The sequence below is a fragment of the Grammomys surdaster genome, unplaced genomic scaffold (genome assembly GCF_004785775.1).
Source record: "Grammomys surdaster isolate TR1022 unplaced genomic scaffold, NIH_TR_1.0 313, whole genome shotgun sequence".
Lineage (NCBI taxonomy): Eukaryota > Metazoa > Chordata > Mammalia > Rodentia > Muridae > Grammomys > Grammomys surdaster.
In genome coordinates, this window is record NW_021604732.1 from 2,722,568 (window position 1) to 2,748,089 (window position 25,522).

Genomic DNA, 25,522 nt, shown 5'->3' on the forward strand with positions numbered 1-25,522 from the left:
GCCTAGAATCTCTATTGGGAAGCAGATCCAAGAGAGAAGAGCCATCAGAAACTAGGTGGGAAATGAAGAGCTTCCCCAAAAGAGGTGCGTATGGAAGGAAAGATCTGGGATGATTCACAGCCATGTGCCTCATACTGTGGCCTTTGACTAAGCATAGAAACGGTAGTTAACAGTGAAACTCCTCAGCAACACGAGGCTGGCTCCAAGCCCTCAGCAGCCACCGTGGCCATCTGCAGGAGTTACTCTAATGCCTAATGAAGCATCTTCAGGAATCTCAAGGAAGGGCAGGCGTACTTGGCTCACAGTTTACAGGTACAGTCCATCACGGTGCTCTAAGCGTGTTAGCAGGAGTAGGAGGTAGCTGGTCAGGTTGTGCCCAGGTCAGGAAGGAAGGGGAAGTGAAGCTTGGTGCTCGGCTCAGTTTCTCCTGTTGACTCAGTCTGGGTCCCACGTACATGGGGTCATGCCATACCACCCACACATTCAGGGAAGCCCTCCCTGTTCAATTAGACCTTTCCAGAGACATACTTCATGGACACACCCAGGAGTATGTTTCCATGGCGAGTCTAAATCCCAACAAGTTGAAAGTTGAGAGTAACATTACACCATTGTGGTGAGCATTGCTAGTGGTGAACAGTTCCATCATGGCAGAAAGCCTAACTGGACTAGCTGTAGCCTGCTGGTCCTTGAGGGAGAGGAACTGACAGTTGGGCACAGTAGGCCTTGAAAGTGGAATGGAGCTCACATCTGCACAGAGATCCTCTTCCTCCTCTTCTTTCTCCTCTTCTTCCTCTTCTTCCTCCTCTTCCTCCTCTTCTTCCTCCTCTTCTTCCTCTTTTTCCTCCTCCTCCTCTTCTTCTTCGTTTCCCTCCCCTTCTTCCTCCTCCTCTTCTTCCTCCTCTCCCTCCTCCTCTTCTTCCTCCTCCTCCTCTTCTTCTTCCTCTTCCTCTCCCTCCTGTTCCTCCCCCTTCCTCCTCCTTTCTCTCCTCCTTTTCTATTGGTCACTCCCCCTCCATTACTACTGTTGCTTCTTCTTGCTTTTGAACTACTCACTCATCCATCCACACATCCAGGTGACAGATTTTTTGACATATCATATTTACTCTTGTGACTCCCCCAGGTAGAGTGACAGCCCAGCACGCTCTCCTGTCTTACAGAGCTGGGTGCTCATCACATAATCTATTCTAGAATGTTTTCACCCTTCTGAAAGAAATCTCCTGAGCCATCACCCCATACTACCCCAACACCCTCTCCTTCAGACTTAGGTAACTACTAAACGGCTTTTTATCTCTGTGGATTTCCTGTTTGGACATTTCCCTACAAATGAAGTTACACAGGACATGCTGTTTCATGCTTGGCCTCTTGCAGTTGGCAGGGTGTTTTTGAGTGTCATCTGTACCATAGATTGTTTGTTTGTTTGTTTTATGACAGGACACCATGTCAGTGTGCACACACATACACCATATTTCATTCATTCATTTACCAGGTGATAGATGTGGGTGTTTTCCCCTTTGGGTCTGTTAGGAATGAAAGCTGGACACATGTAAGAACTTCTGTGTCATTGTCATTACAGGCCCTTCTGTTTCTCTTGGGTTGTGAACTAGTTAGGGTTTTGTTAACTTGACATGGGCTGGAATCATGGGAAAAAAATTCATTAACTGATGAGATTTCTCTATTGATTGACCTGTAGGCAGGTCTTTGTGGGCATTTTCTTGATTGATGATTGGTCTGGGAGGACCCAGCTCACTGTGGGCTGCACCACTCCTGGGCATGTGGTCCTAGATTGTCTAAGAAGCAGACTGATCAAGCTGTGGACCCTCCGTGGTCTCTGCTTCAGTTCCTGCCTCTGTGTTCTTGTCTTGAGTTCCTGTCCCGACTTCCTTCAGGGTGGACTGACTGTAAGCTGTGAAATGAAATAAATCTTTTCTTCCCCAAGTTGCTTTTGGTCATGGTGTTGTCTATCGCAGCAGTAGACAACAAAGTTGGCAAAGCACTCCCTGTGAGTGGAGTGCTGGGTCACTTAGTGACTCCACCCTAGGTGTGCAAGTTACCTAACCACCCCTGCAGTCTGCTGTCAGCTCCGCAACCACTGTATGATTGAGACCACATCACCACTGTGTGACGCAAGAAGCCACACCACCACTGTATGATACAAGCCATACCACCACTATATAATACAAGCCATACTACATACATGTGCCCTCATGTACAGTACAGGTCATAGCACACACACATGTGCCCTCATGAGAGCCTCTAAGAGCAGAAGTCCCTCCATTGTTGACTTTGCTCCTTCCCTGCACTCGTTACAGCTGAGACTAGCCCCATGCTTCCTCAGGCCTCCAGCACCCTCGAGGCCTTTTCGGACAGCTCATGCATCTTTCCTTCCACTGCCCCTAGCTTTCTCCTTCTCTTTCAAATTCTTTCCCTAAAAGGTCATTTCTTGGTGGTTTCAGTCTTTCTCCCTAGAGGAACAGTCCTTGTGAGCCCTTCCCAGCCTCCATCCCTTCTTCATTTCCTGTCGTACCAAGTATGAAATTCTGCCGCCAAGAATTTATTTTGTTTTCTATTACTTAATTGGCATATATGATCCTTAGGACAGTTTTATTTCTTCTTGTCTTGATTTCTGCTTGACCTCAGTCCTTACAGCGGTTGCATGGTTATATAGTAGATGCTTGTTGGATGCACCTCTGTCCCTCCTGGTATTTCACACATTGGGGACACAGTGCTTCTTAGCGAATGAGTTTTGGACTAATTCATAAGGTATACTACTCACTTGGAACAGGTCCTAGCACGCTATCACGATTAGCTTTGGAAATGGGGATATCTCAGAGAAAGACTGCCTGGCATGGCGGATGAGCCCTTACACTGTTCCTCTGTCCCCAGCGTAAGGCCATTGAGCGCTTCTGTAGCGAGGTGAAGCGTCTGTGCCATGCCGAGCGCAGGAAGGACTTTGTCTCCGAGGCCTACCTGCTGACCCTGGGCAAGTTCATCAACATGTTCGCGGTCTTGGACGAGCTAAAGAACATGAAGTGCAGTGTCAAGAACGACCACTCTGCCTACAAGAGGTCAGAAGCCCTCCCTGCTCCCTGGACTCTTCTCACAGACATACTCCCTAATAATAGAGTAGCTTTCCTCAAACCCAGATGTTGTGTCAGGGTGATCTGAGGAAGACAGTTCCAAGCTGGGGCTTCAGAAGAGTTGATGCTAGTTGGCCAGGCTTGATGTCCTGAGATGGAATCTGGTCCTCACCTCCCCCATCTAGGGGACAGAAGCAATTTCTGCCATGCCTACCTCAGGGCACAAAGATTATCATAGGACATTGCATTGTTGTTTTCTGTGAGAAACAGAAGCTACCGCTTATGCTCCAGAACTGCAAAGCCCAGCATACTTTCCCCCATTTACCCCAACGGCTGCATTTGGCTGGATCTCTCTCTCCACCTCTCTGCCGACCTGTGCCTCCATGGTCTCTTTTTTCAGGCAGGACACTGCAATGGCTTCCAATCAGCCCATAGCATAACCCCAGATTTCCAGAAAAGAGCACCTCCTTCCTCATGCATTTGAAAATTCCCAGCCAAGATTGTTATCAATCCAGCTTGCTAATCCCTCCATCAGACACTGAGTCGGTGGAGGTGATCTGAGCAGATGACAGAATTAGGGGGTCATGTCATCGTTGAAAAAGGGGCTGGGATTGGGAAGTGGTTATTCATCTGCAGAAGCCAGGATATAGCCACTCAAAGACAGGGAACACTACAAAATATCAGATCCCCAGGGAGTTGGTTGAGGCTCAGATGAGTACCTGTGTCTGTCTAAACCTCCTGGAAGGGTTGTCCATATCACTGGCAAAGAAGGACTTAATCCCTATCTACAGAAAGGAAGGGGACAGATGTGAAACCTGGGTTGCCCAAGAGTTAGAGCCTATCTAAAGGTCTTCTCAAGATATCACAGATGGTCACCAGAACACCATCCTTCCCCATAGACTTCCTGTTCTGGCCTGCCACTTCCATCATGACCACAGCCAACATCTGTGTCCTAAACCAGGCAGGCGTGCTGTTCCCATTCTCACAAGTCATTGTGACGTGGGCTGTGCCTTGCTGGGCTAAGTTGGGACACAGTTCAGCCCAGTTCTGTTTCCCTCCATCTGCCATCCACTTTGGTTTGAGGCTTCCATGATGCCATGCAGTGCTGTGCGTGAGAATGTTGAGGGAAACCCAGACCTATGATCTCCTCCCTTCTCCAAGTATAGAAGGACCATGGCAATTTCAATCTAGTAAAGGCAGGGATAGAGGCCTGACCTCCAGTAATTAAAGGGGACCTTGTAATGGCTCTGGTCCTCCTGTCGTTGTTCAGTGATCTTATAGCTCTTATAGCCATCTGTTCAGTGTTTTTCCACAGAGACCCAAGACTTTGTGTTAGCAGGCTGACTTAGGTCTATTGTTGATTTTAGGCCTTCAGTGTATAAGCAAGGCTGCCCCTGACAGTGATCCATGCTACTCGGAAAGCTATGGCAGGAGAATCATCAGCTGGGCCTAGCAGCATAGGACTGAAATCCTTGGTAGTTTTCGAGGCCACCCTAGTAAACTTAGCAGGACCCTATCTCAAGAATGAAAAATAGTAGCAAGGTTGGGAACATAGCACAGAGGTCAAGTGCTTGCTCAGCTTGCACAATGCCCTGGGTCCAATCCCTGCGACTACAAACCAACCCCAAAATAGGATGCTGAGATTCTCCTGTAATGAACAGAACACATGAAGTAAACGAAACTTCCTGGCTGTTATTCAGTTCTACCGGACTCACTGTGCAGCTCTCCTGGAGGTCCTAACCAGGCTCAAGACACTGCCCCCACTCCCTGTCTCGTCATTCCTGCCTGGTTTCCATTAAATGCCCTGAGATTCCAGTGGGTTTTTGTTTGGGGTTTCATGCCCTTTAATGCCCAGCAGCTGTCATGAGGGTGTAAAGGGCCTGAGAGAAAGGCCTGCCAAACACATTTTCCTTTGACCTTGGGATCACCTGCAGTGTTCAGAGCCTCGTGACATTAGGATGGTGTCTCTTGTTGGCTGAGTGGGAGTAGACACCCAGGCACCATTATCGCTTTCTTCTCTGTGTTTCAGAGCGGCCCAGTTCCTAAGGAAGATGGCGGACCCCCAGTCCATCCAGGAATCTCAGAACCTGTCCATGTTCCTGGCCAATCACAACAGGATCACCCAGGTGAGGACAAGTTCCTTGTTGATCCTGTCTGGAATCTCAAGGAAGCAATACTAAGGCCCAAGGCTCAGAGGACTCCAAGGGACAGCACACAAGCTCAATTCACATTTGTCTCCACTGCCCTTCATGAGAGTAAAGCTACAGCCAGTGACCTCCCCCTTTCTGGTTCTCTGGAAGTTTCCCAGATAGGGCTGTGAGTCCCACATCAGGCTCTAAGTTGAGAACAAACCTTACCATAGGTCCACTATCACACTTCAGGCAAAGTCAGAGATTCAGTTTACCCATCCATAAGGTGGATATATTATTTTGAGACTATTATGAGAATATATCTCACAGGACTAGCTTGGGAAAGAAATGAAGTGGGTACAAAAAGCCCTCAGAACATGACCAAGAGCCTGGGAAGGCACAGTTATAGTTACTACCACCAGTTTGCCAGGGTGTATCCACTCGGCCTCTCCTCTTCCATTGTGACTGTCATAGCTGGACCTATCTCTCTGACAGTTCAGTAACAACAAGAGTGTCTGCAGGACCCAGGCCAACACAAGAGGGACTGTGATGTTCCCAAGACATCCCAAAGGCCTGGCTGTTGTAGAGCCTTCTTTTCTCACTAGAGAAGCATATGGAGTCTCAGCCCCCCTGCTGTCTGTAGAGAGTTCCCCCAGTTCTACTGACAAGTATCCTGTAGTAGTGCAGTTTGTCTCTACAGGGACAAAGGGATACAGAGAAACCTTCCTTAACTGTTGCTCCTGGATCTTTCCAAGAAAGAGATCCCTACTTATCGTTACCCTTCCCTGGGTGGGTCTTCCTCTTGCCTTTGTCTGAAGAAACCTCATAGAGACCCTCAAAACCAAACCACAATTACTGCAGGCTCAATCACTGTAGAAAGCTGGGCTGCCCGAGAGTACTTACACTCAACCCTCAGAACCGGCAGAGTTAATGTGGGAGACGCAAAGGGTTAGTTTTTCTCTGTGAGAGGTAAGCAGGGACAACCAGCCAGTGCCTAGCGTCCAAGAGGAGTCAGGTGTCAGCACCTGCTGGCAGGAAAGCTCCCTCCTCCTGGAACCTCAGTAGGGATCAAAGTACTCCTTTATTCTGCCCAGCTCTGGGCCTTCTGGGTGGAACAGGAAGATGTTTGCTCTACCTGACCAGTGGGTGGCGCTGTTGTTTAGTGTCTTCACCAGCAACTGGAAGTGATCCCGGGCTATGAGGAGCTGCTGGCAGACATTGTCAACATCTGTGTTGATTACTATGAGAATAAGATGTACCTGACACCCAGTGAGAAACACATGCTCCTCAAGGTAAGACGTGCGTGCGTGTGTGCGTGCATAGACCAACAGTGTAATTCTTCAGGAGTCTTCCATTTCTTTTCTAAAGTCTTATTTTTACTATTTTAAATATGCATGTGTAGGTGTGTGCACATAAGTACAGGTATTCTAAAAGGCCAGAAGTGTCAGAAATCCTAGAACTAGAGTTATGGGCTATTGTGAGCTGACCAACATGGGTGCTGGGAACCAAATTCAGGTTCTCCACAAGGGCAGTAACTGTTCTTAACCACTGAGTCATCGGCACGTCTTCTTTTCTGACATACTGTCTCTCACTGGGATCTGGGGCTCACCCACTAGGCCTGGATAGCTGACCATCAGGCCCAGGCATTGGCTTGACTCCCCCGCTCCAGCATAGGGGTTACACACGGGCACTACCATACCAGTTTTTACATGAGTGCTAGAGATCAAACTCGGGTCTTAGACTTGTGCCACAAACACATGACTAACTGGGCCATTAGCCCACGATGTTGGAAACTGAGAGTGATATTGGGGCATCCCATGGTGGGACTATTGTGTGTCCCCATGTACAACCACCAGTAAACAGTCATGGGGCCTCTAAAGATCTCATCCAATTCTGTTCCAAGATGCCTCATCTTTAAATAATTATGAGGTTAAGTTTCTATCTTTTTAATGTATTATTTATATATTTCATTTTTGAGACGTTCTCTCTGTAGCCCAGGCTATACCTGTAGCTCAGTACTCCACCCTCAGCCTCCCAAATGTTTGGGTTACAGGTGTAGGCTACCACACCCATCAGGTTTCACCCTCTTAATGTCATTGACCTGTAACTTTTGGGCTTAAATGCTTGCCTGAGTTCAGGGGAATGAAACATATTGAAACCATAGCACAAGGCAGTGTGGCTTTTGTAACTTGCTCTCTCCAGCTCCCGTGGGCTATCAGAAACCAGCAAAGGTTGCCCCAGCTTTAACCGTCTCTCCTCCCCAGTGCCAAACATGGGTGCTCACAGCAATTATGCCCAAGTCTGATGCTCCCCAGGCTGCCTTACTACACTCCATCTCCAAACAAGTTTGGATGACTTCAGGTTCTCGGGCCTTCCTCTCTTACCAGCCTTGAAGGTCTGCACAGACCTGCTTCCCTCTCTTCAGGCCTCCAGCACTGTTTTGAGCTGATGCCTGGCTCTTTGCAGTTGGTTAGTGAGCTCAGATGCTACCAGGGGGTGCTGGAAGCCCTTACAGGACAGTCTGGTGCTGTTGCTTCAGGACAGAATGCACCAGGCAGGAAGCAGCTGTCATAGACATCCTCTGCTTCTTCTGTTAGCCACACCCCTCATGAGAAATAAAGGCACAGAGAGGAGTGACTTCCTGTGTCCCCACAGCTGGCCGCATCCCTGTGGCTGCTCTTTTACCTAAAGGGACTAGCAACTGGGCTGCCAGATCAAGAGTATCAGCATCTTCGGGTGGAGATCTTTAACAGTGACCTCTGTGACTCCTCAGGAGCCTTTACAGTGTTGTTTTTCTGGGGAATTTTATGGTCATTTGTCATTAGTTCAGGGTCTCTCTCCATACCTGTGGGAAACAACAGTCTTTTCTATATCAGGGGATCTATATATGTACCCATTTGGATGGAGATCCCTTTGCAGATAGTCTCTGCAGCATATGTGTGTGGTTCCAGTAAGCCCTCTAGCCTCTCTATCTCTCTGATTCCCCATCTTCAGAATCGACATCACACTTGTTAAACCCTAACCGCAGCTGCTGGCTCAGTGGCTACTGTAACAATATACTAAATTTCTTGTTGAAATTAGGCACGTGTTTTCTGTCTTCATTGGGAGATGTGTTATGACTTTGAAATAGCACGTGTGTCTGTGAGATGCCAGTGCATGTGTGCATGCTCACACACATGTGCACGTGTGCATCACAGACCCCCGTGTTTGTTAGCCGCTCAGAGGTGTGATGAGAATGTTGTACTTGGCCCCTTTCTCTTTCTAGGTGATGGGCTTTGGTCTCTATCTGATGGATGGAAATGTCAGCAACATTTACAAACTGGATGCCAAGAAGAGAATCAACCTTAGCAAAATTGATAAGTTTTTTAAGGTTAGTAATTGGGGCTGGGGCCGGGCAGGGGGACAGAATTACTAGAGCCTAGATCCCTGGTGGAAGGAAAGGATGGAATTAGCCAGAAAGCTGTGGAGATGGTCACAGGCATCTAAAGATCCTCAGGGAAAGGGAAGATAAAAGTGCAGGCCCTAGCTGCTTTCACTAAAGTAAGGTCCACTGGATGTGGGTGATGCCCAGCCCAGCCTTGGGACTCAGCTGGGATTCCAACTGGAGGCCTCATAAGTCTTCCTGTATGCTCCTTTTCCCATTCCTAAACTCTTTCATCTAAGACAGAGTTGCATCCTAGAAGACAAAACCTATGTTAATTACACCCTACAGCTCATGGAAGCAAGACTAAAGACTAGATTTTTTTTTTGTTTAAGATTTACTTTTATCTTACATGTGTGGGTGTTGTGTCAGTGTGTGTCTGCACCATGTGTAGGCACTGCCCACAGAGACCGGAAGAGGGTGTTGTATACCCTGGAACTGTAGCTGCAGATGGTTGTGAGCTGCTATGTGGGTACCAGGCATCCAACCCTGCTCCTCTCAAAAAGCTGCAAGTGCTCTTAACTGCTGAGCCATTTCTCCATCCCTGAAATACTAGATTCTAAGTGGATTCATGTTTGCCCTTTTAGCCACTCTGGGGCCCATGACAGTCCACTTGCCTGTGCCGTTTAGGCACGATAACTCACAGCATTCTGCTTAAGTACATCCCCTCAAGCACCTCTGAGATCTGACCATTTGGCCCCAAAACTTTCTAAGAAAAACTTGCAGATAAATTTTAAGTCTTTGGAGTTTGACAAGGAGATGTCAGGTCTGGAACTGAACACTGGTTCTGACTTGACTGTAATGTTGGGTCCTGCAGATGTGAGCTCTGCCCTGAGGGGATGGTGTGTTGTGACAAATACTACTAGGTGAGGTTTAAGGAGAAATGTGAGTCACAGGGGTCTCGTGGCTTGATTTGTTCGCTTTTCTCCAGATCTGCCCCAGGTGAAAACAAGCCCCGTGTTGGGAAACTGTTATGCCTGCCTTCAGGCAGCAGGAAGGAAGGTAGAACCAGGCCTACACAGGGCCAGGGTTGAAGCTGGCTCTGCTGCCTTCTAATTGAGTACCTTTGAGAAAGTCATAGACTAGACCTCCTGGAGCCCAGGGTTCTGATCCTGGCTTTTGCTCTATCTGGTCTGATTTCCTGAATAGACTAAGTTCTCTATGTGTCAATCTCTGTCTGAGCACCGTGGGAGGAAGGCAGAACTGACTCTATCTGGTTTGGTATGGATGGAGACAGTGGATGGTTGGGTGGCTGGGTTTTACAGTACTTAAAATTAAACCCAGGGCCTTGCCCATGAGAATTGAGTCCTCTGTTACTAGGTATATCCCACTTTTTTTTTAACTTTTTATTTTAAGGCAGAGTCTCACTGCATTGCTCATGGAGCCTGTGAACATAAGATCCTCTTGCCTTTGTGTCATGAATGTCTGGGATTACAGGCCTATACTGCCAGGCTCTGCTGAGATAGTATTTGGAAAGCCCCTGGTCCTGTGTCGTCTGCAGGAAAGACAGATGTAGGGAGACAGTAACCTCCCTTCCACATGCCCCTATTTGCACTTTAATAGTTATCAGGTGGACAGTCTCAGGTGCCACCCCACAGTAGCCTGCTTCCAGTGGCTCCTGGTCATGTTTGCATGAAATCTTCTGAGCTGTAGAAAGGACCCTGTACAAGGAAGCTAGCCATCCGGTTCTCTGCTTCATCTATTCACCTATGTGACCCTGGATCAGTCACTTTGCTTTCTGGTGTCAATTGCTTGAAGTATACAGTTGGTTGGAGGCAGGGGAAGAGCCTATATGCTGGCTGGGATTCCTCTGGGTGCCAGTACCCTATGGCTACTCCGTTATGAATAATTCAAGCTACTGGCCCCAGGTACACACTGAAGCCTTCCACCCAGACGGTACGGCAGCCCCGCCCTGCATGAGCCATCTTACATGCTCTGTTTGCTTCCTTTGCAGCAGCTGCAGGTGGTACCCCTTTTCGGCGACATGCAGATAGAGCTGGCCAGATACATTAAGACCAGTGCTCACTATGAAGAGAACAAGTCCAAGTGAGTGCCTGCCGTAATGTCTCTTGGCTCCTGTGAGGACGCCCAGCCTGGGCAGGGAGCTGAGGGACCACTTCAGTCCCTCCTCCCTCCCCAGAGCCCTGGGCAGGTGGATTCCCACAGTACCAGGAGGGGAATAGCTTGGGTGCTCTGAGCCCTTTTGCACCAGCCCTTAGCTGCCAGGCTCTAAAGGGCTCAGAGCACATCCACACCCCTTGTCCTGCTCTGTGGTGACCCCCCCCTCCCCTCAGTGGGACAGCAGGAGTCTACTGATGGCAGCAGTCATCACCCTGGTTCAGGTCTCTGCGCAGGTTTTGTGACTATGCAGTAAGTACATGGTTAACAGTGTGGCTTGGATGGTTCTATCTGTGACCTGGGTTGGTAAGCTCTCCTTATGTCAGCTAATAAACCATGGTCCTAGAGAATCTATACTAAGGCCTGGGCGTAAGTTAGTGGCTCTTGGGGGCGGGTGTTTGAGGGATGGTAGTTAATCTGGCTCCAGCCTTGGTCCCTCTGATCTCAGAATCAGGTCTACATGCATATTATCTTACAACTAAGAGACCATGGCTTATCCACTTGAATCAGTCCTTGCCACTCTTTGGTCTGTCTTTCTTAGTTTTGCAGCTCTAACCAGTAAAGCCAAGGTCTTGCACATGCTGGGCAAGTACCCTACTACTGAAGCCCAGCCTCGTGTCTCTTCTTACTTTTTATTTGGGGTCATTACTCATTAAGTAAACTCAGTCTGTAGCCTAAGCTTACCTTGACTTTGTGATCCTCTTGCTGCAGCCAGTCTTAGTAGCTGGGATTAAAGTGATGCCAGCCGAGCTTGGGCATGGTACAAACACTGTGATCCTAGTGGTTGGGGGCTGGAGGCAGGAGGATGGAGAACTCAAGGCCAGCCTCAGCTACATTAGAACTCTGTCTCAAATAAACTTAAGATGCCTGCAAAGGGGTTCTGGACCTATAACCTGTATCTACCTGGAGCCCCAGAGATGAATCTGCCAGTCTTAGAGAGGCTGGTTGGACAGATGTCAGCTTATCATCAGACAGTCAGGAGTCTGAGCAACAGTGGCCCTCGACAAAGAGCTCAAAGTGAAAAGCTAGCAGACTCTAAGCCAGAGGAAGGTTCACTACTCATAATCCTGAGGAAAGTCCCTTTGCATCTTCTTTTAAATCAAAGTTCTGTCCAAACCCTTCACCTGCCTACTGGCTTCCCATTCTCTTGATTTATTGAGCCACTAGTTCTGGACAAAGGAAGAGGGGCAGAGAGTGAAGGGTTTTCTTCATTTATTTCTTCTCCAATCCAGAGTGGGTTTTTTTCCTAATGACATCTTTCAAGAAGACAAGAGAAAGAAGAAAGGAGAGGAGGGAGGAGAAGGAAAAGAGAGGAGAAAGGAAAGAAGGAAGGAAGGGAGGGAGGGAGGGAGGGAGGGAGAGAAGGCGGGAGGGAAGGAGGGAGGGAGGAAGGGGTAGGGAGGAGATGCCAACCATACTCTGAGTGACAGGAGTTCTCTCTCTGTGGGTACATCCATGTTGCCAGGTCCTTGTTGGGAAAGGCAGGGAGGTTGCCCACCTTGGTTTTGCTTGGCTGTGATTTTATCCTTTTGTGGCCACAGAGAGGCTGTGATCTTAGCTCTTGCCTTCTCACTTATCTGGTGAGTATCACGCACTGGTGTCCAGAAACACTGGAGAAGGCAGAGACAGGACTCTTCATTATAGCCATGGTGCCTACAGAGCAGGCTCTGGGGCATAGGCAGCCACTTTACCATTTGGTTTCACCCCAAGGAGCCAGCTATGTTGTCTGAGGACCAGCTAGTGTGCAGAAGGAGCCTGTTCCACGAAGGCGCCTGGAGCTGGGACCCATACACAAATCCTGTGATTTTCTCCCCAGGTGGACATGCACTCAGAGCAGCATCAGCCCCCAGTACAACATCTGTGAGCAGATGGTTCAGATCCGGGATGATCACATCCGCTTCATCTCTGAGCTGGCTCGCTACAGCAACAGCGAGGTGAGTTCTGGGGCTGGTCCAGGACCCTGCAGCTGTACAAAGAGGCTGGGCAAGAGCAGGCAGCATGGGGTTGGGGGAACACACTGCCAGAGGCAAGAGGATGCCTTGCTGGAAGTGTGGGTTCAGAGTCAGACTAGGATGGATGCTCAGTATCTCTGTGCCTCCATCCCTTCACCTGCAAAAAGGGCCTAGTGCTAGCAATGTCTGAGAAGGATGGGAGTGGACAGGGAGCCAGTGATGGAGAGAGTATTGTTAACAGACACAGAGGTAGTTGGATGAGAGAGAGAGTTTCCTTCCTTTCTTATTCTTGGGGTATCTGTACTTTTACTAAATAGCAAATATTTAAGAAAAAATATGAGTTTAAAATAGCCAGGTAGGAGGAATAACTTATAATGTTCTATCATACAGTAGAACACAGTAGAGTGCCTGTGTTTGATGGTAATTATGATCCTCTCTATGAAGAAAGGCAATCAGAGGTGACAGATATACCAGGAAGCCCATCTGACCATCACATATTGTATACATGTGTTGCATGTTTACACTGTGTCCCATAGATATCTACAATCACGTGCCAATTAATAATAATTCAGACATCTTTTAAATGAAGGTAATGACAGTGTTTCTGTTGAAAGGTTCACTGAGATAATTAGTGGGGTGCCTGGTACACGTGTTGTGTCTGGGATAGAGAAAAGGTCCAGTAACTGTTCATCAGCTGCACAGGATTCATTCCACATCACCTTCAATGGCCAGAGACTGTGTTCTGAATACTCGTGCTCTCAATACCATTTAAACATGAATAACTATGTAATAATATACGATCTTTGCAAAAATAATGTAAATGGAATCTGAGAAGAGAAAAAAAAACATAAAGGGCTAGGGAGATGGCTCGGTGGGTAAACATTGTCATGCAAGCATGAAGAACAGTTGAGTTAGGGTCTCCAGCACTAACACAGGGGCGGGAGTAGTGGCACTCGTCTGCAACCTCAGAGCCCCTATAACAACATAGGATGGCTGTGGACCAGACAGCCTGGTCCACAATGACAAGCAAGCCTGTACCAGAGAAAACAGAAAGTGAAAGCCGACACCCGCAGTGGTCTGCATGTGTGTGCACCATGAAGATCTCTTCCAATACTAAAGATCGAGTTTTGAGTTTTTTCTTTTTTTAATATAAGAACATATCAACTATATAATATTAATTCATAGACTTAAGGTAAAAAATAGATAAATAAAACCAATCCCATAGAATCCTACCATCTCAGAACTAACTGTGATTATCATATATCGTTGTGGGCACCTTCCCACAGATGCCTTTCTCACAGACACATAATATATGCTGTTTAATCCTACATAGGTCCCCAATCTGAGTTTCCTTATTGTGGAAAAGGCCACATTTGCTCACTGGCTCCACCATGTGGTCAATGGCCGTAGTGATTATCCTTTTCCAAACCCTAGCTCAGGAAGTATCTGTGATCATAACCTAGCTCATTTGAAATGGGGATCAGTCTGACAAAATGTAGGCGGTGTGGTCAGTAAGCCCAGAGTTCATAAGGACCATGTCTAGTCCAAACCTTTATCTGTCTTTCTAGATGTGCCGGTAAGCTAAAATAAGCAGGAGAATCATTTGTCCTGAGACTGGAATTCCTAGTCATGTTTGTGCCGTCTGAGACTAATTCTGACTTATTATTAATCCTCATTACAATTACCTCCTGGTATTCCCGAGGGATTGCTTCAGAATCTACTATTGACACCAAAGTCTGTAGATGCTGCAATACCTTATAGAAGTCGTGGTTAACCTACTTGAATACTAGATATATCATAAATTGTCTCTATTATTTATAAAACTTAATACAATGTGTAAATGCCATATAGTCTAGCTTCCTCTCTGTTACTGTGATAAAATACTCTTGACAAAAGGCAACTTAAAGAATAAAGAATCACTTTGAGGAAGTCACAGAGGTAAGAACTGGAGAGAGCTGCTCATATCACGTCCACAGTTGGGGGTGGAGAGAAATGAGTGCACGCTCTCTTGCTTGCTGCTTATGCTCAGCTCAGCTTCTCTACTCAAACACGACCCAGTGCCTCTTGTTTAGGGAAAGGTGCCGACCACTATAGGCTGGATCTTCTCACATCCAGTTAGCTTAAGACAGTCTCCCATGGACATACCTACAGGCTGACCCAATGTAGACAATCTCTCATTGAGACATCAACTCTAAGTTGCACCAAGTTGGTAACTAAAGCTAAACATCACACCATAAATACTTGCTTTTCTGTATATAGGGGATAATGACAAAATCGTACAATACAGATATGGCTTTTTTTTTCAAAATATTACCCATCTAACATTGCATGAATTCACTGGATGTCGACTACCTCAGACACATAGGGCCATAGAAACACGTTTCTATGTTTCTTTGTGCATTAGAAACATTCTAAAAAATACTATAAACTCTGAATTTAAAAAAAAAAGCCACCCCCCCCATAGAGAAAATCAGAATTTCCGTGAGCCTCTTGCCACAGTGTTTTTATCAGCAGAGAATGTTGTTTGATCTCCATTACTGTCTAAAGATAGATAATTTTGGATGATTCAATGAGATTAAATGAGGGCCATAGCAACATGACTTCTGTTTGAAGGAAGTGTTTCTAAACATGTCTGTTGTGGCTTTCCTGCGGGGAGAACAGTGTTTCTCAACCTGTGGGTCACAACCCATTTGGGATCAAATGATCTTTTTCATGGGTCAACTAAGATCATCAGGAAACATAGATCTTTACAACATGATTCATAACAGTATCAAAATTACAATTAGGGAGTAGCAACAAAAAGAAATAATTTTATGGGTGGGGATCAGCACAACATGAGGACCACATATTAAAGGGCCACAGCAGCATTAGGACGGTTGGAAACCAGCGGCATGACACATCAGCCCTGTTGGAAATTGTGACTTAAGAGCACAAAGCTGTGGGCATCTTGACACTGCTTAAGCTGCAGGGAAGACGTTGGCTTGCAGTATGAGAGCAAACCCAGAAAGGGAGAGGCCCCTGCTCAGCTGGGAACATGCAGGTGTCTGCAAGGCCTGGAGATGTTGTCGCAAGTGTTAGTTTGGGGGATTACAGTTAGTGATGGATTAAATTTGCAAAGATCATGTCCATCACTGACAACCTACATATAGTCATGTGTACATAGATATACATATCCATATACATATACCATGTGGCTCCATACATGTATATGGTGTGGAATATTGCACATACAGACAGCTGTTCCAGATCTTTCTCATCAGGGCATCGTAGCTAGTAGGTGAGCCGTGACACCATTTTGGTGATCTATGATTAACACTGTATGTGAGGTAGACTAGGAAGCCAGGATTCCTGTGACGTCACAGTGCTGTGCGAAGGTCATTGTTTGTATACATATTCATATTTCATATCCCTGCAAAGATGTGATCCTGGTAGCTACTAGTGCACACTTCCTGCTGTGAATACAGCCAAGATAGGGTTAAAGCCTTTGCTGCAGAGCTCTGTGGTAGGGCTAAGTGGGGATCTACATGACACTTCCTGTGGCCTTCAGCAAGACAACTGTCAAAGCCAAGTTTATCTAGCCAGGGAGCATAGCAACTGCACAGTTCTTGCAGAGAATCAGAGGAGGAATGCTTATGAGCCTCAGGCACGTGGACCATGAGGTGAGTGTGAAGTTCTGTGTCCTCCAGGTGGTAACAGGCTCAGGCCTGGACAGCCAGAAGTCGGATGAAGAGTACAGGGAGCTTTTTGACCTGGCTCTGCGAGGCCTGCAGCTTCTATCCAAGTGGAGCGCCCACGTCATGGAGGTGGTAAGTGTCCCGGGGTGCCAGGCCTCATCCTGACCTGATTCACAAGGCATCCGTGGCCCTCTGAGTCTAGTTAGCACTCTGTCTTTTCACATAAAACTCCATATACCACACTACGTACCCAACTGAAACCTACTCTGAGTATATTTACAGAAGTGTATGACCTTAAATTAAGAATATTTTCATCACTTAAACAAACAACAAAAATACCACATGTGTGACCCAGCACCAACATTAATTGGCCCCAACCTCTTATAACCCCAGCAAAGTAGACAACATGCCTCTGGCTTCTGTGACACTCACACTCACGTGCACATCCCCACAAACAGACATATAGACACATAAACAACATTAAAAGTAAATCTTTAAAAATATTTTTAAAAACTCACATCTTTCACCCTGCCCATTCAGCCTTCGGTATTCTGTCTATGCTTCCCGATTTTAGAGATGTGCAATATATAGACTCATAGAGTGCCTGTGGTGTTTTGTGTCTAGAGTTTTTTTTACATTGTGTTTTCGGGGTCCATCCCCATCCTGTAAGAGTCAGTATGTTCACCCCCACATCCCATTAGTACTCCCTGGCTTTGCTAGACTATCTTGTTTACCATGCCTCAGTTGATGGGCGTTGGCTGTTTCTTCTCTCCTCAGTACTCTTGGAAGCTGGTTCACCCCACAGACAAGTTCTGCAACAAGGACTGCCCGGGCACCGCGGAAGAGTATGAGAGAGCCACACGCTACAATTACACCAGCGAGGAGAAGTTTGCCTTTGTGGAGGTGGGTGTGTGGATGCCCTGCTCTCCCCACCTACTCCTGGACGGCTGCTCCTCATGCTTCCTGGAGTTGTTTTCATCCCCCAACTCAGTTCTCATTTTCACTTGTTGCCCTTTATCTAATTTTTTTCCCATCCAGATTGTTTTGTGTCAAAAGTTACTAGGAATGATGAGGGATCCAGCTAATTTCAAATGCCAACATAGACTATGGAAGGTTCCTGAGGCTCTGCCCCTAGCAGAGAACAGTTGCTAGTTCTGGGATAGTAAGAGTAGCTTTTCTTTAGGAGCGTGGCCATTGGTTGGTTCCCCACACTCCATGCCCATGGGTATATGGGCAGCACTGACTGGACTCACTGAGTTAAAACATAATAAATAGATGAGGAAATAAATGTTTATGGAAGGAGGATATGAAACTGGAAAGGAGGTCCTGAGGGAGGCCAGAGGGAGGAGAGAGTGAGGAGAGATATGATCAAGATACGATGTGTCTTAGTCAGGGTTTCTGTTGATGTGATGAAACACCATGACCAAAAAGCAAATAGGGAAGAAACAGGTTTATGTGACTTACACTTCCATATTGCTGTTCATTATCGAAGGAAGCCAGGCCAAGAACTCAAACAGGGCAGGAACCTGGAGGCAGAAGCTGATACAGATGCAGAGGCCACGGAGGGGTGCTGCTTACCGGCTTGCTTCCCCTGGCTTGCTCAGCCTGTTTCCTTATAGAACTCAGGACCACCAGCCCAGGGATGGCTCCACCCATAATGACCTGGGCCCTCCCACATCAAACTCTCATTGAGAAAAGACCTACAGCTGGATCTCATGAAGGCATTTCCTCAACTGAGGCTCCTTCCTCTCTGATGACATTAGGTTGTGTCAAATTGACACAAAACCAGCCAGTACATAGTGTATACATGTATGACATTTTCTAAGAATAAATTAAAATTTTTAAAAATATACATGGTGAGGGCTGGCAAGGAGGCTCAGTGGGTGAGAGCGCTGGCTACACAGCCTTGGGGATCTGAGTTCACATCTTGGCACCCAGTCACAAAACAGATCACGATCCCACCCTTAACCCTAGTGCAGTGGGAATGGACATAGAAGGAGAGCTGGGCTACACACTCAGTTCTCTTTTGCTTTGTTTGTTCTGTGGTTGGCTTTGTTGACACAGAGTCTCATTAAGTTGCCCTTGAGCTCACTTGCTAACCAAGGCAAGTCTTAGAACTACAGACGTGTTCTGTCAAGCCCAGCGGAGTTTTAGCTTTCTCCTAGAGTGCTCACAGTATAGATATTCCTTCAGTAGCCACACAAAAGGAGAGTTCATACTAGCTCCAAGTCTCCCTGAGAGTCTCACTGTGCTGGGCCCTCACGGGCCTTGGCAGTGGCCATCTTGTGTATGATCTTGGTCATTCTGATGGCCATGTGGGTGAGTCTCACTAACCCTGTCATTCTCATTTCCCAGACGCTAATGGTACTATTCTTTTTTTCATGCGCTTATTGGTTGTTCTTCTCTTAGTCTGTGTAAAGTATTCTGTTGAAGCTTTGCTCCTTTTTAAAGGTTGTACTCTGCCTTCTCATTATTGAATTGTGAGAACTCTTTCCATAACCTCACCACAAAACCCTCACCATGTATGCAATGGAAGTAGCTTCTCTTCTTGGTGACTTTGCCTCCCCCCGCCCCCCGCTTTTTTTTTCCTTGACAATGCCTTTTGAGGAGCCTTAGTTTTATATTTTGCCAGAGTCCAATTTATTCATCTTATTATTTTATGGTATACAAATGAGGAGTCTAGCTAAGAAATCTTTTACATAGTCTCAAGTTGCAAAGACTTTTTTCCCTCTGGTCCTACAGCCTTGCCCACTCTGTTTAGAATTATTCTGAGCCCTTCTTTATTTGTCTCAGTGTTTTAATTATGGGTTTTGTCAGTGTGAGAGACAGGGCATGTGAGTGTCTTAGGAGACCAGAGGCATTGGAGAGCCTTGGGCTGGAGTTACAGACAATGATAAGCTGCCCAACGTGGGTTTAGGAATTGAACTTGGGTCCGCAAAAGCAGTTAGCTAGTGCTCTTAACTGCTGCGCCAGCTCCCTACTTCCTGTCTGGATGCTTTCTAATTTCACCTCTGGCCAGGAGCCCAGCTCTTAGAATGCCCCTCTCTTATTAGTTCTCTTCACAATACCTTACTGCAGCCAAACATTCTACTCCCTGGCTTCTGGGGATGTCCTCACCTTCTGACAAGGTTTCTTACCCTAATTGCTAGTGGTGTGCTTGTTTGTTTATTTGTTTGTTTTTTTATTGTGTTGGTTCTTCAATGTTTTACAAAAAGAAACAAGCCTCACTCGTAAGGGTATCACCCATTCTGTCATTCCTTCCTTTTCAACGCAAGGTTCCAGTTAGAGGATTTTATTCATGGACATGCATAGTAGGACTTTCTTAGCCATTGGGCCTTCTGTGCTTCAGGCTGGTGCATGCAGTCAGACACATCACTGTGTGGGTGTGAGAGAATGTGACTACTGTGCGAAGGCCGATTCATCACGTCCCCTCTGTGTCCTCACAAATCAGCATGTTACCACTCCAGACTGACTGGGGAGGCAGGATTATTTCAGGTAAAGATGGACTAGTAGAGAACGTGTCTCCTACCTAAGCCCATCATTGCTATCCCCACCACACCCGGTTCAGCATACCCACCAGCCAGTCTCAAGCCAACACAAGCTCCCCTTCCCTCCTCTGCACGTGTAGAAGCAGAGGTGTCCGCGGGACAGCTTCAGGAGAAGATTCCAGTCTGGGGCTCAGGCAGCTATCAGCCACATGGGAGTTTAAGCAGTGATCCGGTTTGGTCTAGTTGATGTCAGTGTTTGTAGAGAGATCTCCTAAAAGCACAGGAGGGACACCCAGAACGTGGTCCAAGGACCAGCTGAGGTTTGTCATCAGTCAGCAGTGAGATTGGAGCTTGGGTCAGGATGACAGTGACATGCTTCATGAAGCACAGCCATGCTTTTGTGGCGGGACACCGGTATCATTTTCTAAGTATCACTTATTTCTGGTTGACACATGATGGCTATAAATATACCTGAGGTCCACTGTGACATGTCAGTGCTTTGGATGTACTACGTAAGGTCAGATCAGATCATCTGCATATCTGTCACTGTGAGTTATTACTATTGTGAGCATTCAAAATCCTCTCTGAGTGACTGTTTTGAAATATGCAGCTACCCGTGCAGTGCAGCTTCCCACTGGGACATAGCACAGGAAATTGTCTCTCCTACCCAACTGCACATGAGCCACCCCGTCTCCATTACTGCTGCTGTATCCTTCCAGGTTTCCTCTCATGTGTGTGGCGTGTACGTGTTCGCATGTGTGTGTGTAGTGTAGTGTGTGTTTGTGGTGTGTGTGTATGTATGTGTGGTGTGTGTGTGGTGTGTGTATGGTGTGTGTGTGTATGTGTGTGTGGGGGTGTGGTATGTGTGGTGTGTGTGTGTGTGTGGTGTGTGTTATGTGTGTCTTTGTGTGTGTGGTGTGTAATGTGTGGTGTGGATGTATGTGTGGTGTGTGTAGTGTGGTGTATGTGTGGTGTGTGTTTATGTGTGTATGTGTGTGTGTGTGTGTGTGTGTGGTGTGTGTGATGTGTGCTATGTGTGTGTGTGTGTTTATGTGTGGAATATGTGTGTGTGTGGTGTGTATAGTATGTGGTATGTGTCTGTGTGTGTGATGTGATACATTCATGGCTGGTGGAGGCCAGAGCTTAACTTCATGTGTCATTCCTTAGGAGCTGTCCTCTTGGGTGTTTTTTCCCAGTTAGGTGAGGCTACCCGGGCATTGAGCCCCAAGAGTCCAACCTGCTGTCTCCCAGCACTGAACTATGAGCACACCACCATGCTCAGCTTTTTCCTGTGAGTTCAGGAGTTTGAACTTGGGCATCATGCTCAAAACACAAACACTTCACCAACCGAGCCATCTCTCCCTCCACCCCTTTCTTTTTTATTCTAAACTTTGTAATGTAATGCACCTGATGTGATATGGTGAATGTCCTCCAGTTCCGCCCATGCTGCCACACATGGCAGAGTCCCTCTTTCTGGCTGTATAATCTTGCATTGTTTGCATTTACCATGGTTTGTCTCTCCACTCACTGTCAAGGTCCACTACAGTAGATTCTGCCCAGCTGTTGTGGCTAGTGGTCCAGTCAATGTTAGGTTCATGTGTTTCTTCAACATAGCGGTTTTCTTGCCCTCAGTTACACCCAGAAGTAAGATGGCTGAATCATGTGGTACTTGTATTTCTAGCATCTCAGGAAACACCAACTTGTTTCCATATGGCAGAAATAATTGGCATGGCCACCCACCATGCACTGGAGCTTCCCTTTAGCATGACTACTGATTGGGGCACAGAGCTCTGGTCTGTGTGCTTTTGGTACCATTTCTTACTTGGCAGATTTAGAGGCACTGGCTTCATTCTCTAGGGTATCTCTGGTACCCTTTCCTGGCAACATGGCAAAGCGTGGTGAGCAGATGGCTTGCTAAGTGACAGCTAGACTAACCCTTGCCCTGTGCCCACCAGGTGATTGCCATGATCAAGGGTTTGCAGGTGCTCATGGGGAGGATGGAGAGTGTCTTCAACCAGGCCATCCGCAACACTATCTACGCAGCCCTGCAGGACTTCGCCCAGGTGACCCTTCGGGAGCCGTTGAGGCAAGCAGTTCGCAAGAAAAAGAATGTCCTTATCAGGTGGGTCCTTGGTCCATTTGGGGCACTGCAGGACTGATTAAAGAAGATTATAAAGCTGGAGTCATTGTATCCAAAGCTGTGGGATGGTGCAGTGAGATAATCCACATGTAGACTTCAGCACGCACCATGTGTAGCCAGTAGGCTATAAATATAAACTGTTATTAAAATGTTATCCATGGAGTTAGTGGTGCTAATGAAATGTTGCTATAGCTCTCCTACTTGCCCCACCCCCAGGTCCTGTCCTCTTGTCCCCTGCATGGCTCAAAGCTGAGTTCTTAAGTGGCCAATGGCCACCAAAGCCATGGCAGCCATTTGTTAAAAGCATCTTAACAGTGTTATAGCATCCCTGAGCGAGTCCAGGAATGGATGTGTATCCCAAACACTCAGCACTGTAATGCAGGAGGTACTGACACCCTGTTGAGCCTTGCAGACACCTGAGCCGAGTTCCTATTCTTCCTTCCCCAGCGTTCTGCAGGCAATTCGAAAGACCATCTGTGACTGGGAGGGAGGCCGAGAGCCCCCCAATGACCCATGCTTAAGAGGGGAGAAAGACCCCAAAGGTGGCTTTGACATCAAGGTGCCCCGCCGTGCTGTGGGACCGTCCAGCACACAGGTGAGTGGTTCCCAGGCAGCCTGGCTCCTCTGACTTCAGGCCAGTCGGACCTTGGAAGGGCAACACCCTTAACCATGGGTTTAATGGGATAGCGAGCATTGTGAGGAAGGATGGGACTTAGCAGCTGCTCTGGGCTTTTCCTGATGTTTTGTTTTGATATTAAAAAAATAAAGGAAGACCACTGGCCTAAGATTCAGGAGACCTGGGTTCTAGTCCTAGACACCTGTGTGACCTTGGGCATGTTACACAATCTCTCTGTGCCTCAGTTGTCTAGTCTGACCAGTGGTGGTAGCACCATATCCGCCTACCCAGCTATCTCCTAGCCCTGTAAAGCCCAGGAGAGATCTGACATGGAGCCCACATGCAATCACTCTGTGTGTTGTAATAACCCCAGCCCCTGGCAGGAAACTTACACATTCTGCCCCGACCTGCATCATATTCCGGGACAAGCACCGTAACCTCTCTCGGCTCTGGTTATCATCTGAAAATGAAAGCTTTGGATGAGATTTTTACCAACACTTAACTTTTCTAATTTTTCCATCCCTTTTCCAAAGACAGCCCACAAGCTTGGCAAGCTTAGAAAAAGGCTGGTTGTCAGAACCACTCTGGGTCCCCAGCCGGAGCTTCTGCAGTAAGGTGTTGTCTATGTTTATCCAGAGCAGTCTTAATATTACATGGGGAAAAGAGTGGACCACAAAGTTAAGTTCTCACTGCCGGTGTAGGAAAAGGTATTTCCTGCTCTACTTTCTGTGGTATTTGAAAATAGATGAGTCTGACTGTAATCCCCGCGGTCTTCAGGAGCTTGAGCTGGAACCTCCTCCTTACAGGGCCTTTCAAGCCTGTCTCTGCTCTGAAGTGGGCCATCTGAGGCCCTTTCTTACCCATCCTTCTGTGTGTGTCCGTGTCTGGGCAGGGGTGGGGCTGAGCAGGGGCAAGTGAGTGTTTGGCAGGGTTATCATCGCTTCGCTCTGCAGTATCCGATGACCAGTGTGCACGGACTGTCTTCTGCTTGTGAGACATCCCAAAGACACCTCCGTAGACAGCTCTGAAACATTTGAGGGTCAGAGAGCTTTCTAACTCTGAGTGCCCTGGTGTGGCTGAATGGCTCTCATGCATTTTGCTAAGTTCTGAGAGGTTGATGAAGACAAGGCCTGGGAAGAGCTAGGAGAGAAGGATGGAGAGAGGAGGGGACAATAGACAGAAGTCAGAAGAGAGGGGGCATTTTGTGGACAATTTGAGAACTGCAGGTTGGTCACCAAAAGCTAAGCCCCACCCCTAGGTGCCACTGGGATAGGCTGATTGCACAGACATATTTAGTTGACTCCTAGACAGCCTCAGAGCAGGAAGAATACTGAGAGGTAAACTCATCCCTCCCCTTATCACAGATGGAGAAACTGAGGTCCAGAAAGGGGAAGTGACTTGTCCAAGTCACAGGATGAGTGCCAGGTAGAGGTGGGACAAGAACCCCGGTCTCCTGATGCCACCCCAGGGCTCCTTCACAGCCTTTAGAATGCAGTAAATGTAGGCATCTCGTTGAGTTGGGCAGCAGGCTGTCCTGGTGGATTAATGCCCTGTTAAATTAATACAGTTGGCTAAAGCATTGACTCTGTTTAGAATAGACCCACTTTGCTAGTAGTTAGAACTAGGTGTGAGTTCAGTCACCATGGCCCCCTTTCTTTGGGGACTCCAAGGCCATCATTAGCACTGTTCTTGGATAGTCAGAGGGGAGGCAGACCTACTAACAGGTTCATAGAGGGAAGAAATCGGCAACAGTGGTCATCCCTTCCCCACAAAGGGGACTCTGCTTAGGGTAACATGGCAGGCAGATCTGTGACTGCCAGGCCCATGGTGGGTGAGATGCTAGGGCCCATCCAGAAGCAGCAGAGTGTAGCGTGGTTGTTGGGAGGTCGGAGCGTGTCACGTGTGGCCCCTGCAGTTGTGGCAGCTTTCCCACTGTATACAATACCTCTCGCTTTTCTCTCTCTCTCTCTTTCTCTCTCTCCCTCCTCCCTGTCTCTCCTACCCTCCCATCCCCTCTTCCTTCTCTCCTATCTATGTCTTAGGCCTGCCAGTGGTCCCCGAGGGCTTTGTTTCACCCCACTGGTGGCACACAGGGCCGAAGAGGCTGCCGATCCCTGGTATAACACCGCCTGGTTGGGTTGGTTTGGGTGCCTACTGCGGGAGGCAGCAGGAACAGACTGGCCTGGCTCCTCAAGGCCATTTCCAGCCCTCAGAACCAAAGACAAATGGTGTGGGGGAAAAACCCTAGAATAGCAAAAATAACAACCCTACCACACTTGGGCCCTTTGCATGTAGGGCACTCTGTAAGCAGGAGTTAAGTGACTAATAGTCTCCTGTGTAAGTATAGAGTCCTACCCAGAATCTCTGGAAGGCTGTGGAGTATATCCCAGAGGCCACCAGAGGGCACCAGCATTCACTGGCAGGTTCAAAATGCAGGATCAGAAACAAGGTGGTTGGGGGGTGGGGGATGGACCTGTTTTGAGCTTTGTCTATTATATAACTCCTCCCAGTGTTAGAGCTGAAAGAGATTGGGTTGAGAACTTATCTGGTCCAATTCTTCCTGTGAGAAAAGGCAACTGGAGCCCAGAGTGGAGGCTTTGTTGTCTAAGGTCACACAGCAAGTCAATGGCAGTGCCTGGCTTTGAACCTGGCTCTTTTGATTCCTGGTTCAGTGCCCCATCCATGCTGTTATCATGGTCGTCTGGGAAATCAGAGAGTGACATGGATGCCCACACCCTTGGCTAAGCAGGGCAGGCAGGAACCTTAACTACCTGCCATTGTCTATCGGGTCACCTAGGGGTGCCGTGGGCCCTAGGCAGAAAGCTTTGCAAAACTGATCAGTCTCCTGAGAAAGAGAGACAGGGGCGGGTGGCGAGCTCGGTGATGGAATGCTTGCCTGGCATGGGT

General features: G+C 47.6%; 1 protein-coding gene across 1 annotated transcript in view; it reads left to right on the plus strand.

Moving 5' to 3' along the window:
• Positions 1–25,522, plus strand: part of Cyfip2 (cytoplasmic FMR1 interacting protein 2) — a 115,366-nt gene that overhangs the window by 27,982 nt on the left and 61,862 nt on the right. Inside the window, exons 6-15 of the mRNA XM_028777730.1 lie at positions 2,884–3,065; positions 5,107–5,203; positions 6,370–6,498; positions 8,472–8,576; positions 10,582–10,673; positions 12,562–12,679; positions 16,384–16,503; positions 17,149–17,274; positions 21,815–21,981; positions 22,447–22,594. Of these exons, the coding sequence (XP_028633563.1) occupies positions 2,884–3,065; positions 5,107–5,203; positions 6,370–6,498; positions 8,472–8,576; positions 10,582–10,673; positions 12,562–12,679; positions 16,384–16,503; positions 17,149–17,274; positions 21,815–21,981; positions 22,447–22,594 (1,284 nt within the window). The remainder of the gene's footprint in view (positions 1–2,883; positions 3,066–5,106; positions 5,204–6,369; positions 6,499–8,471; positions 8,577–10,581; positions 10,674–12,561; positions 12,680–16,383; positions 16,504–17,148; positions 17,275–21,814; positions 21,982–22,446; positions 22,595–25,522) is intronic.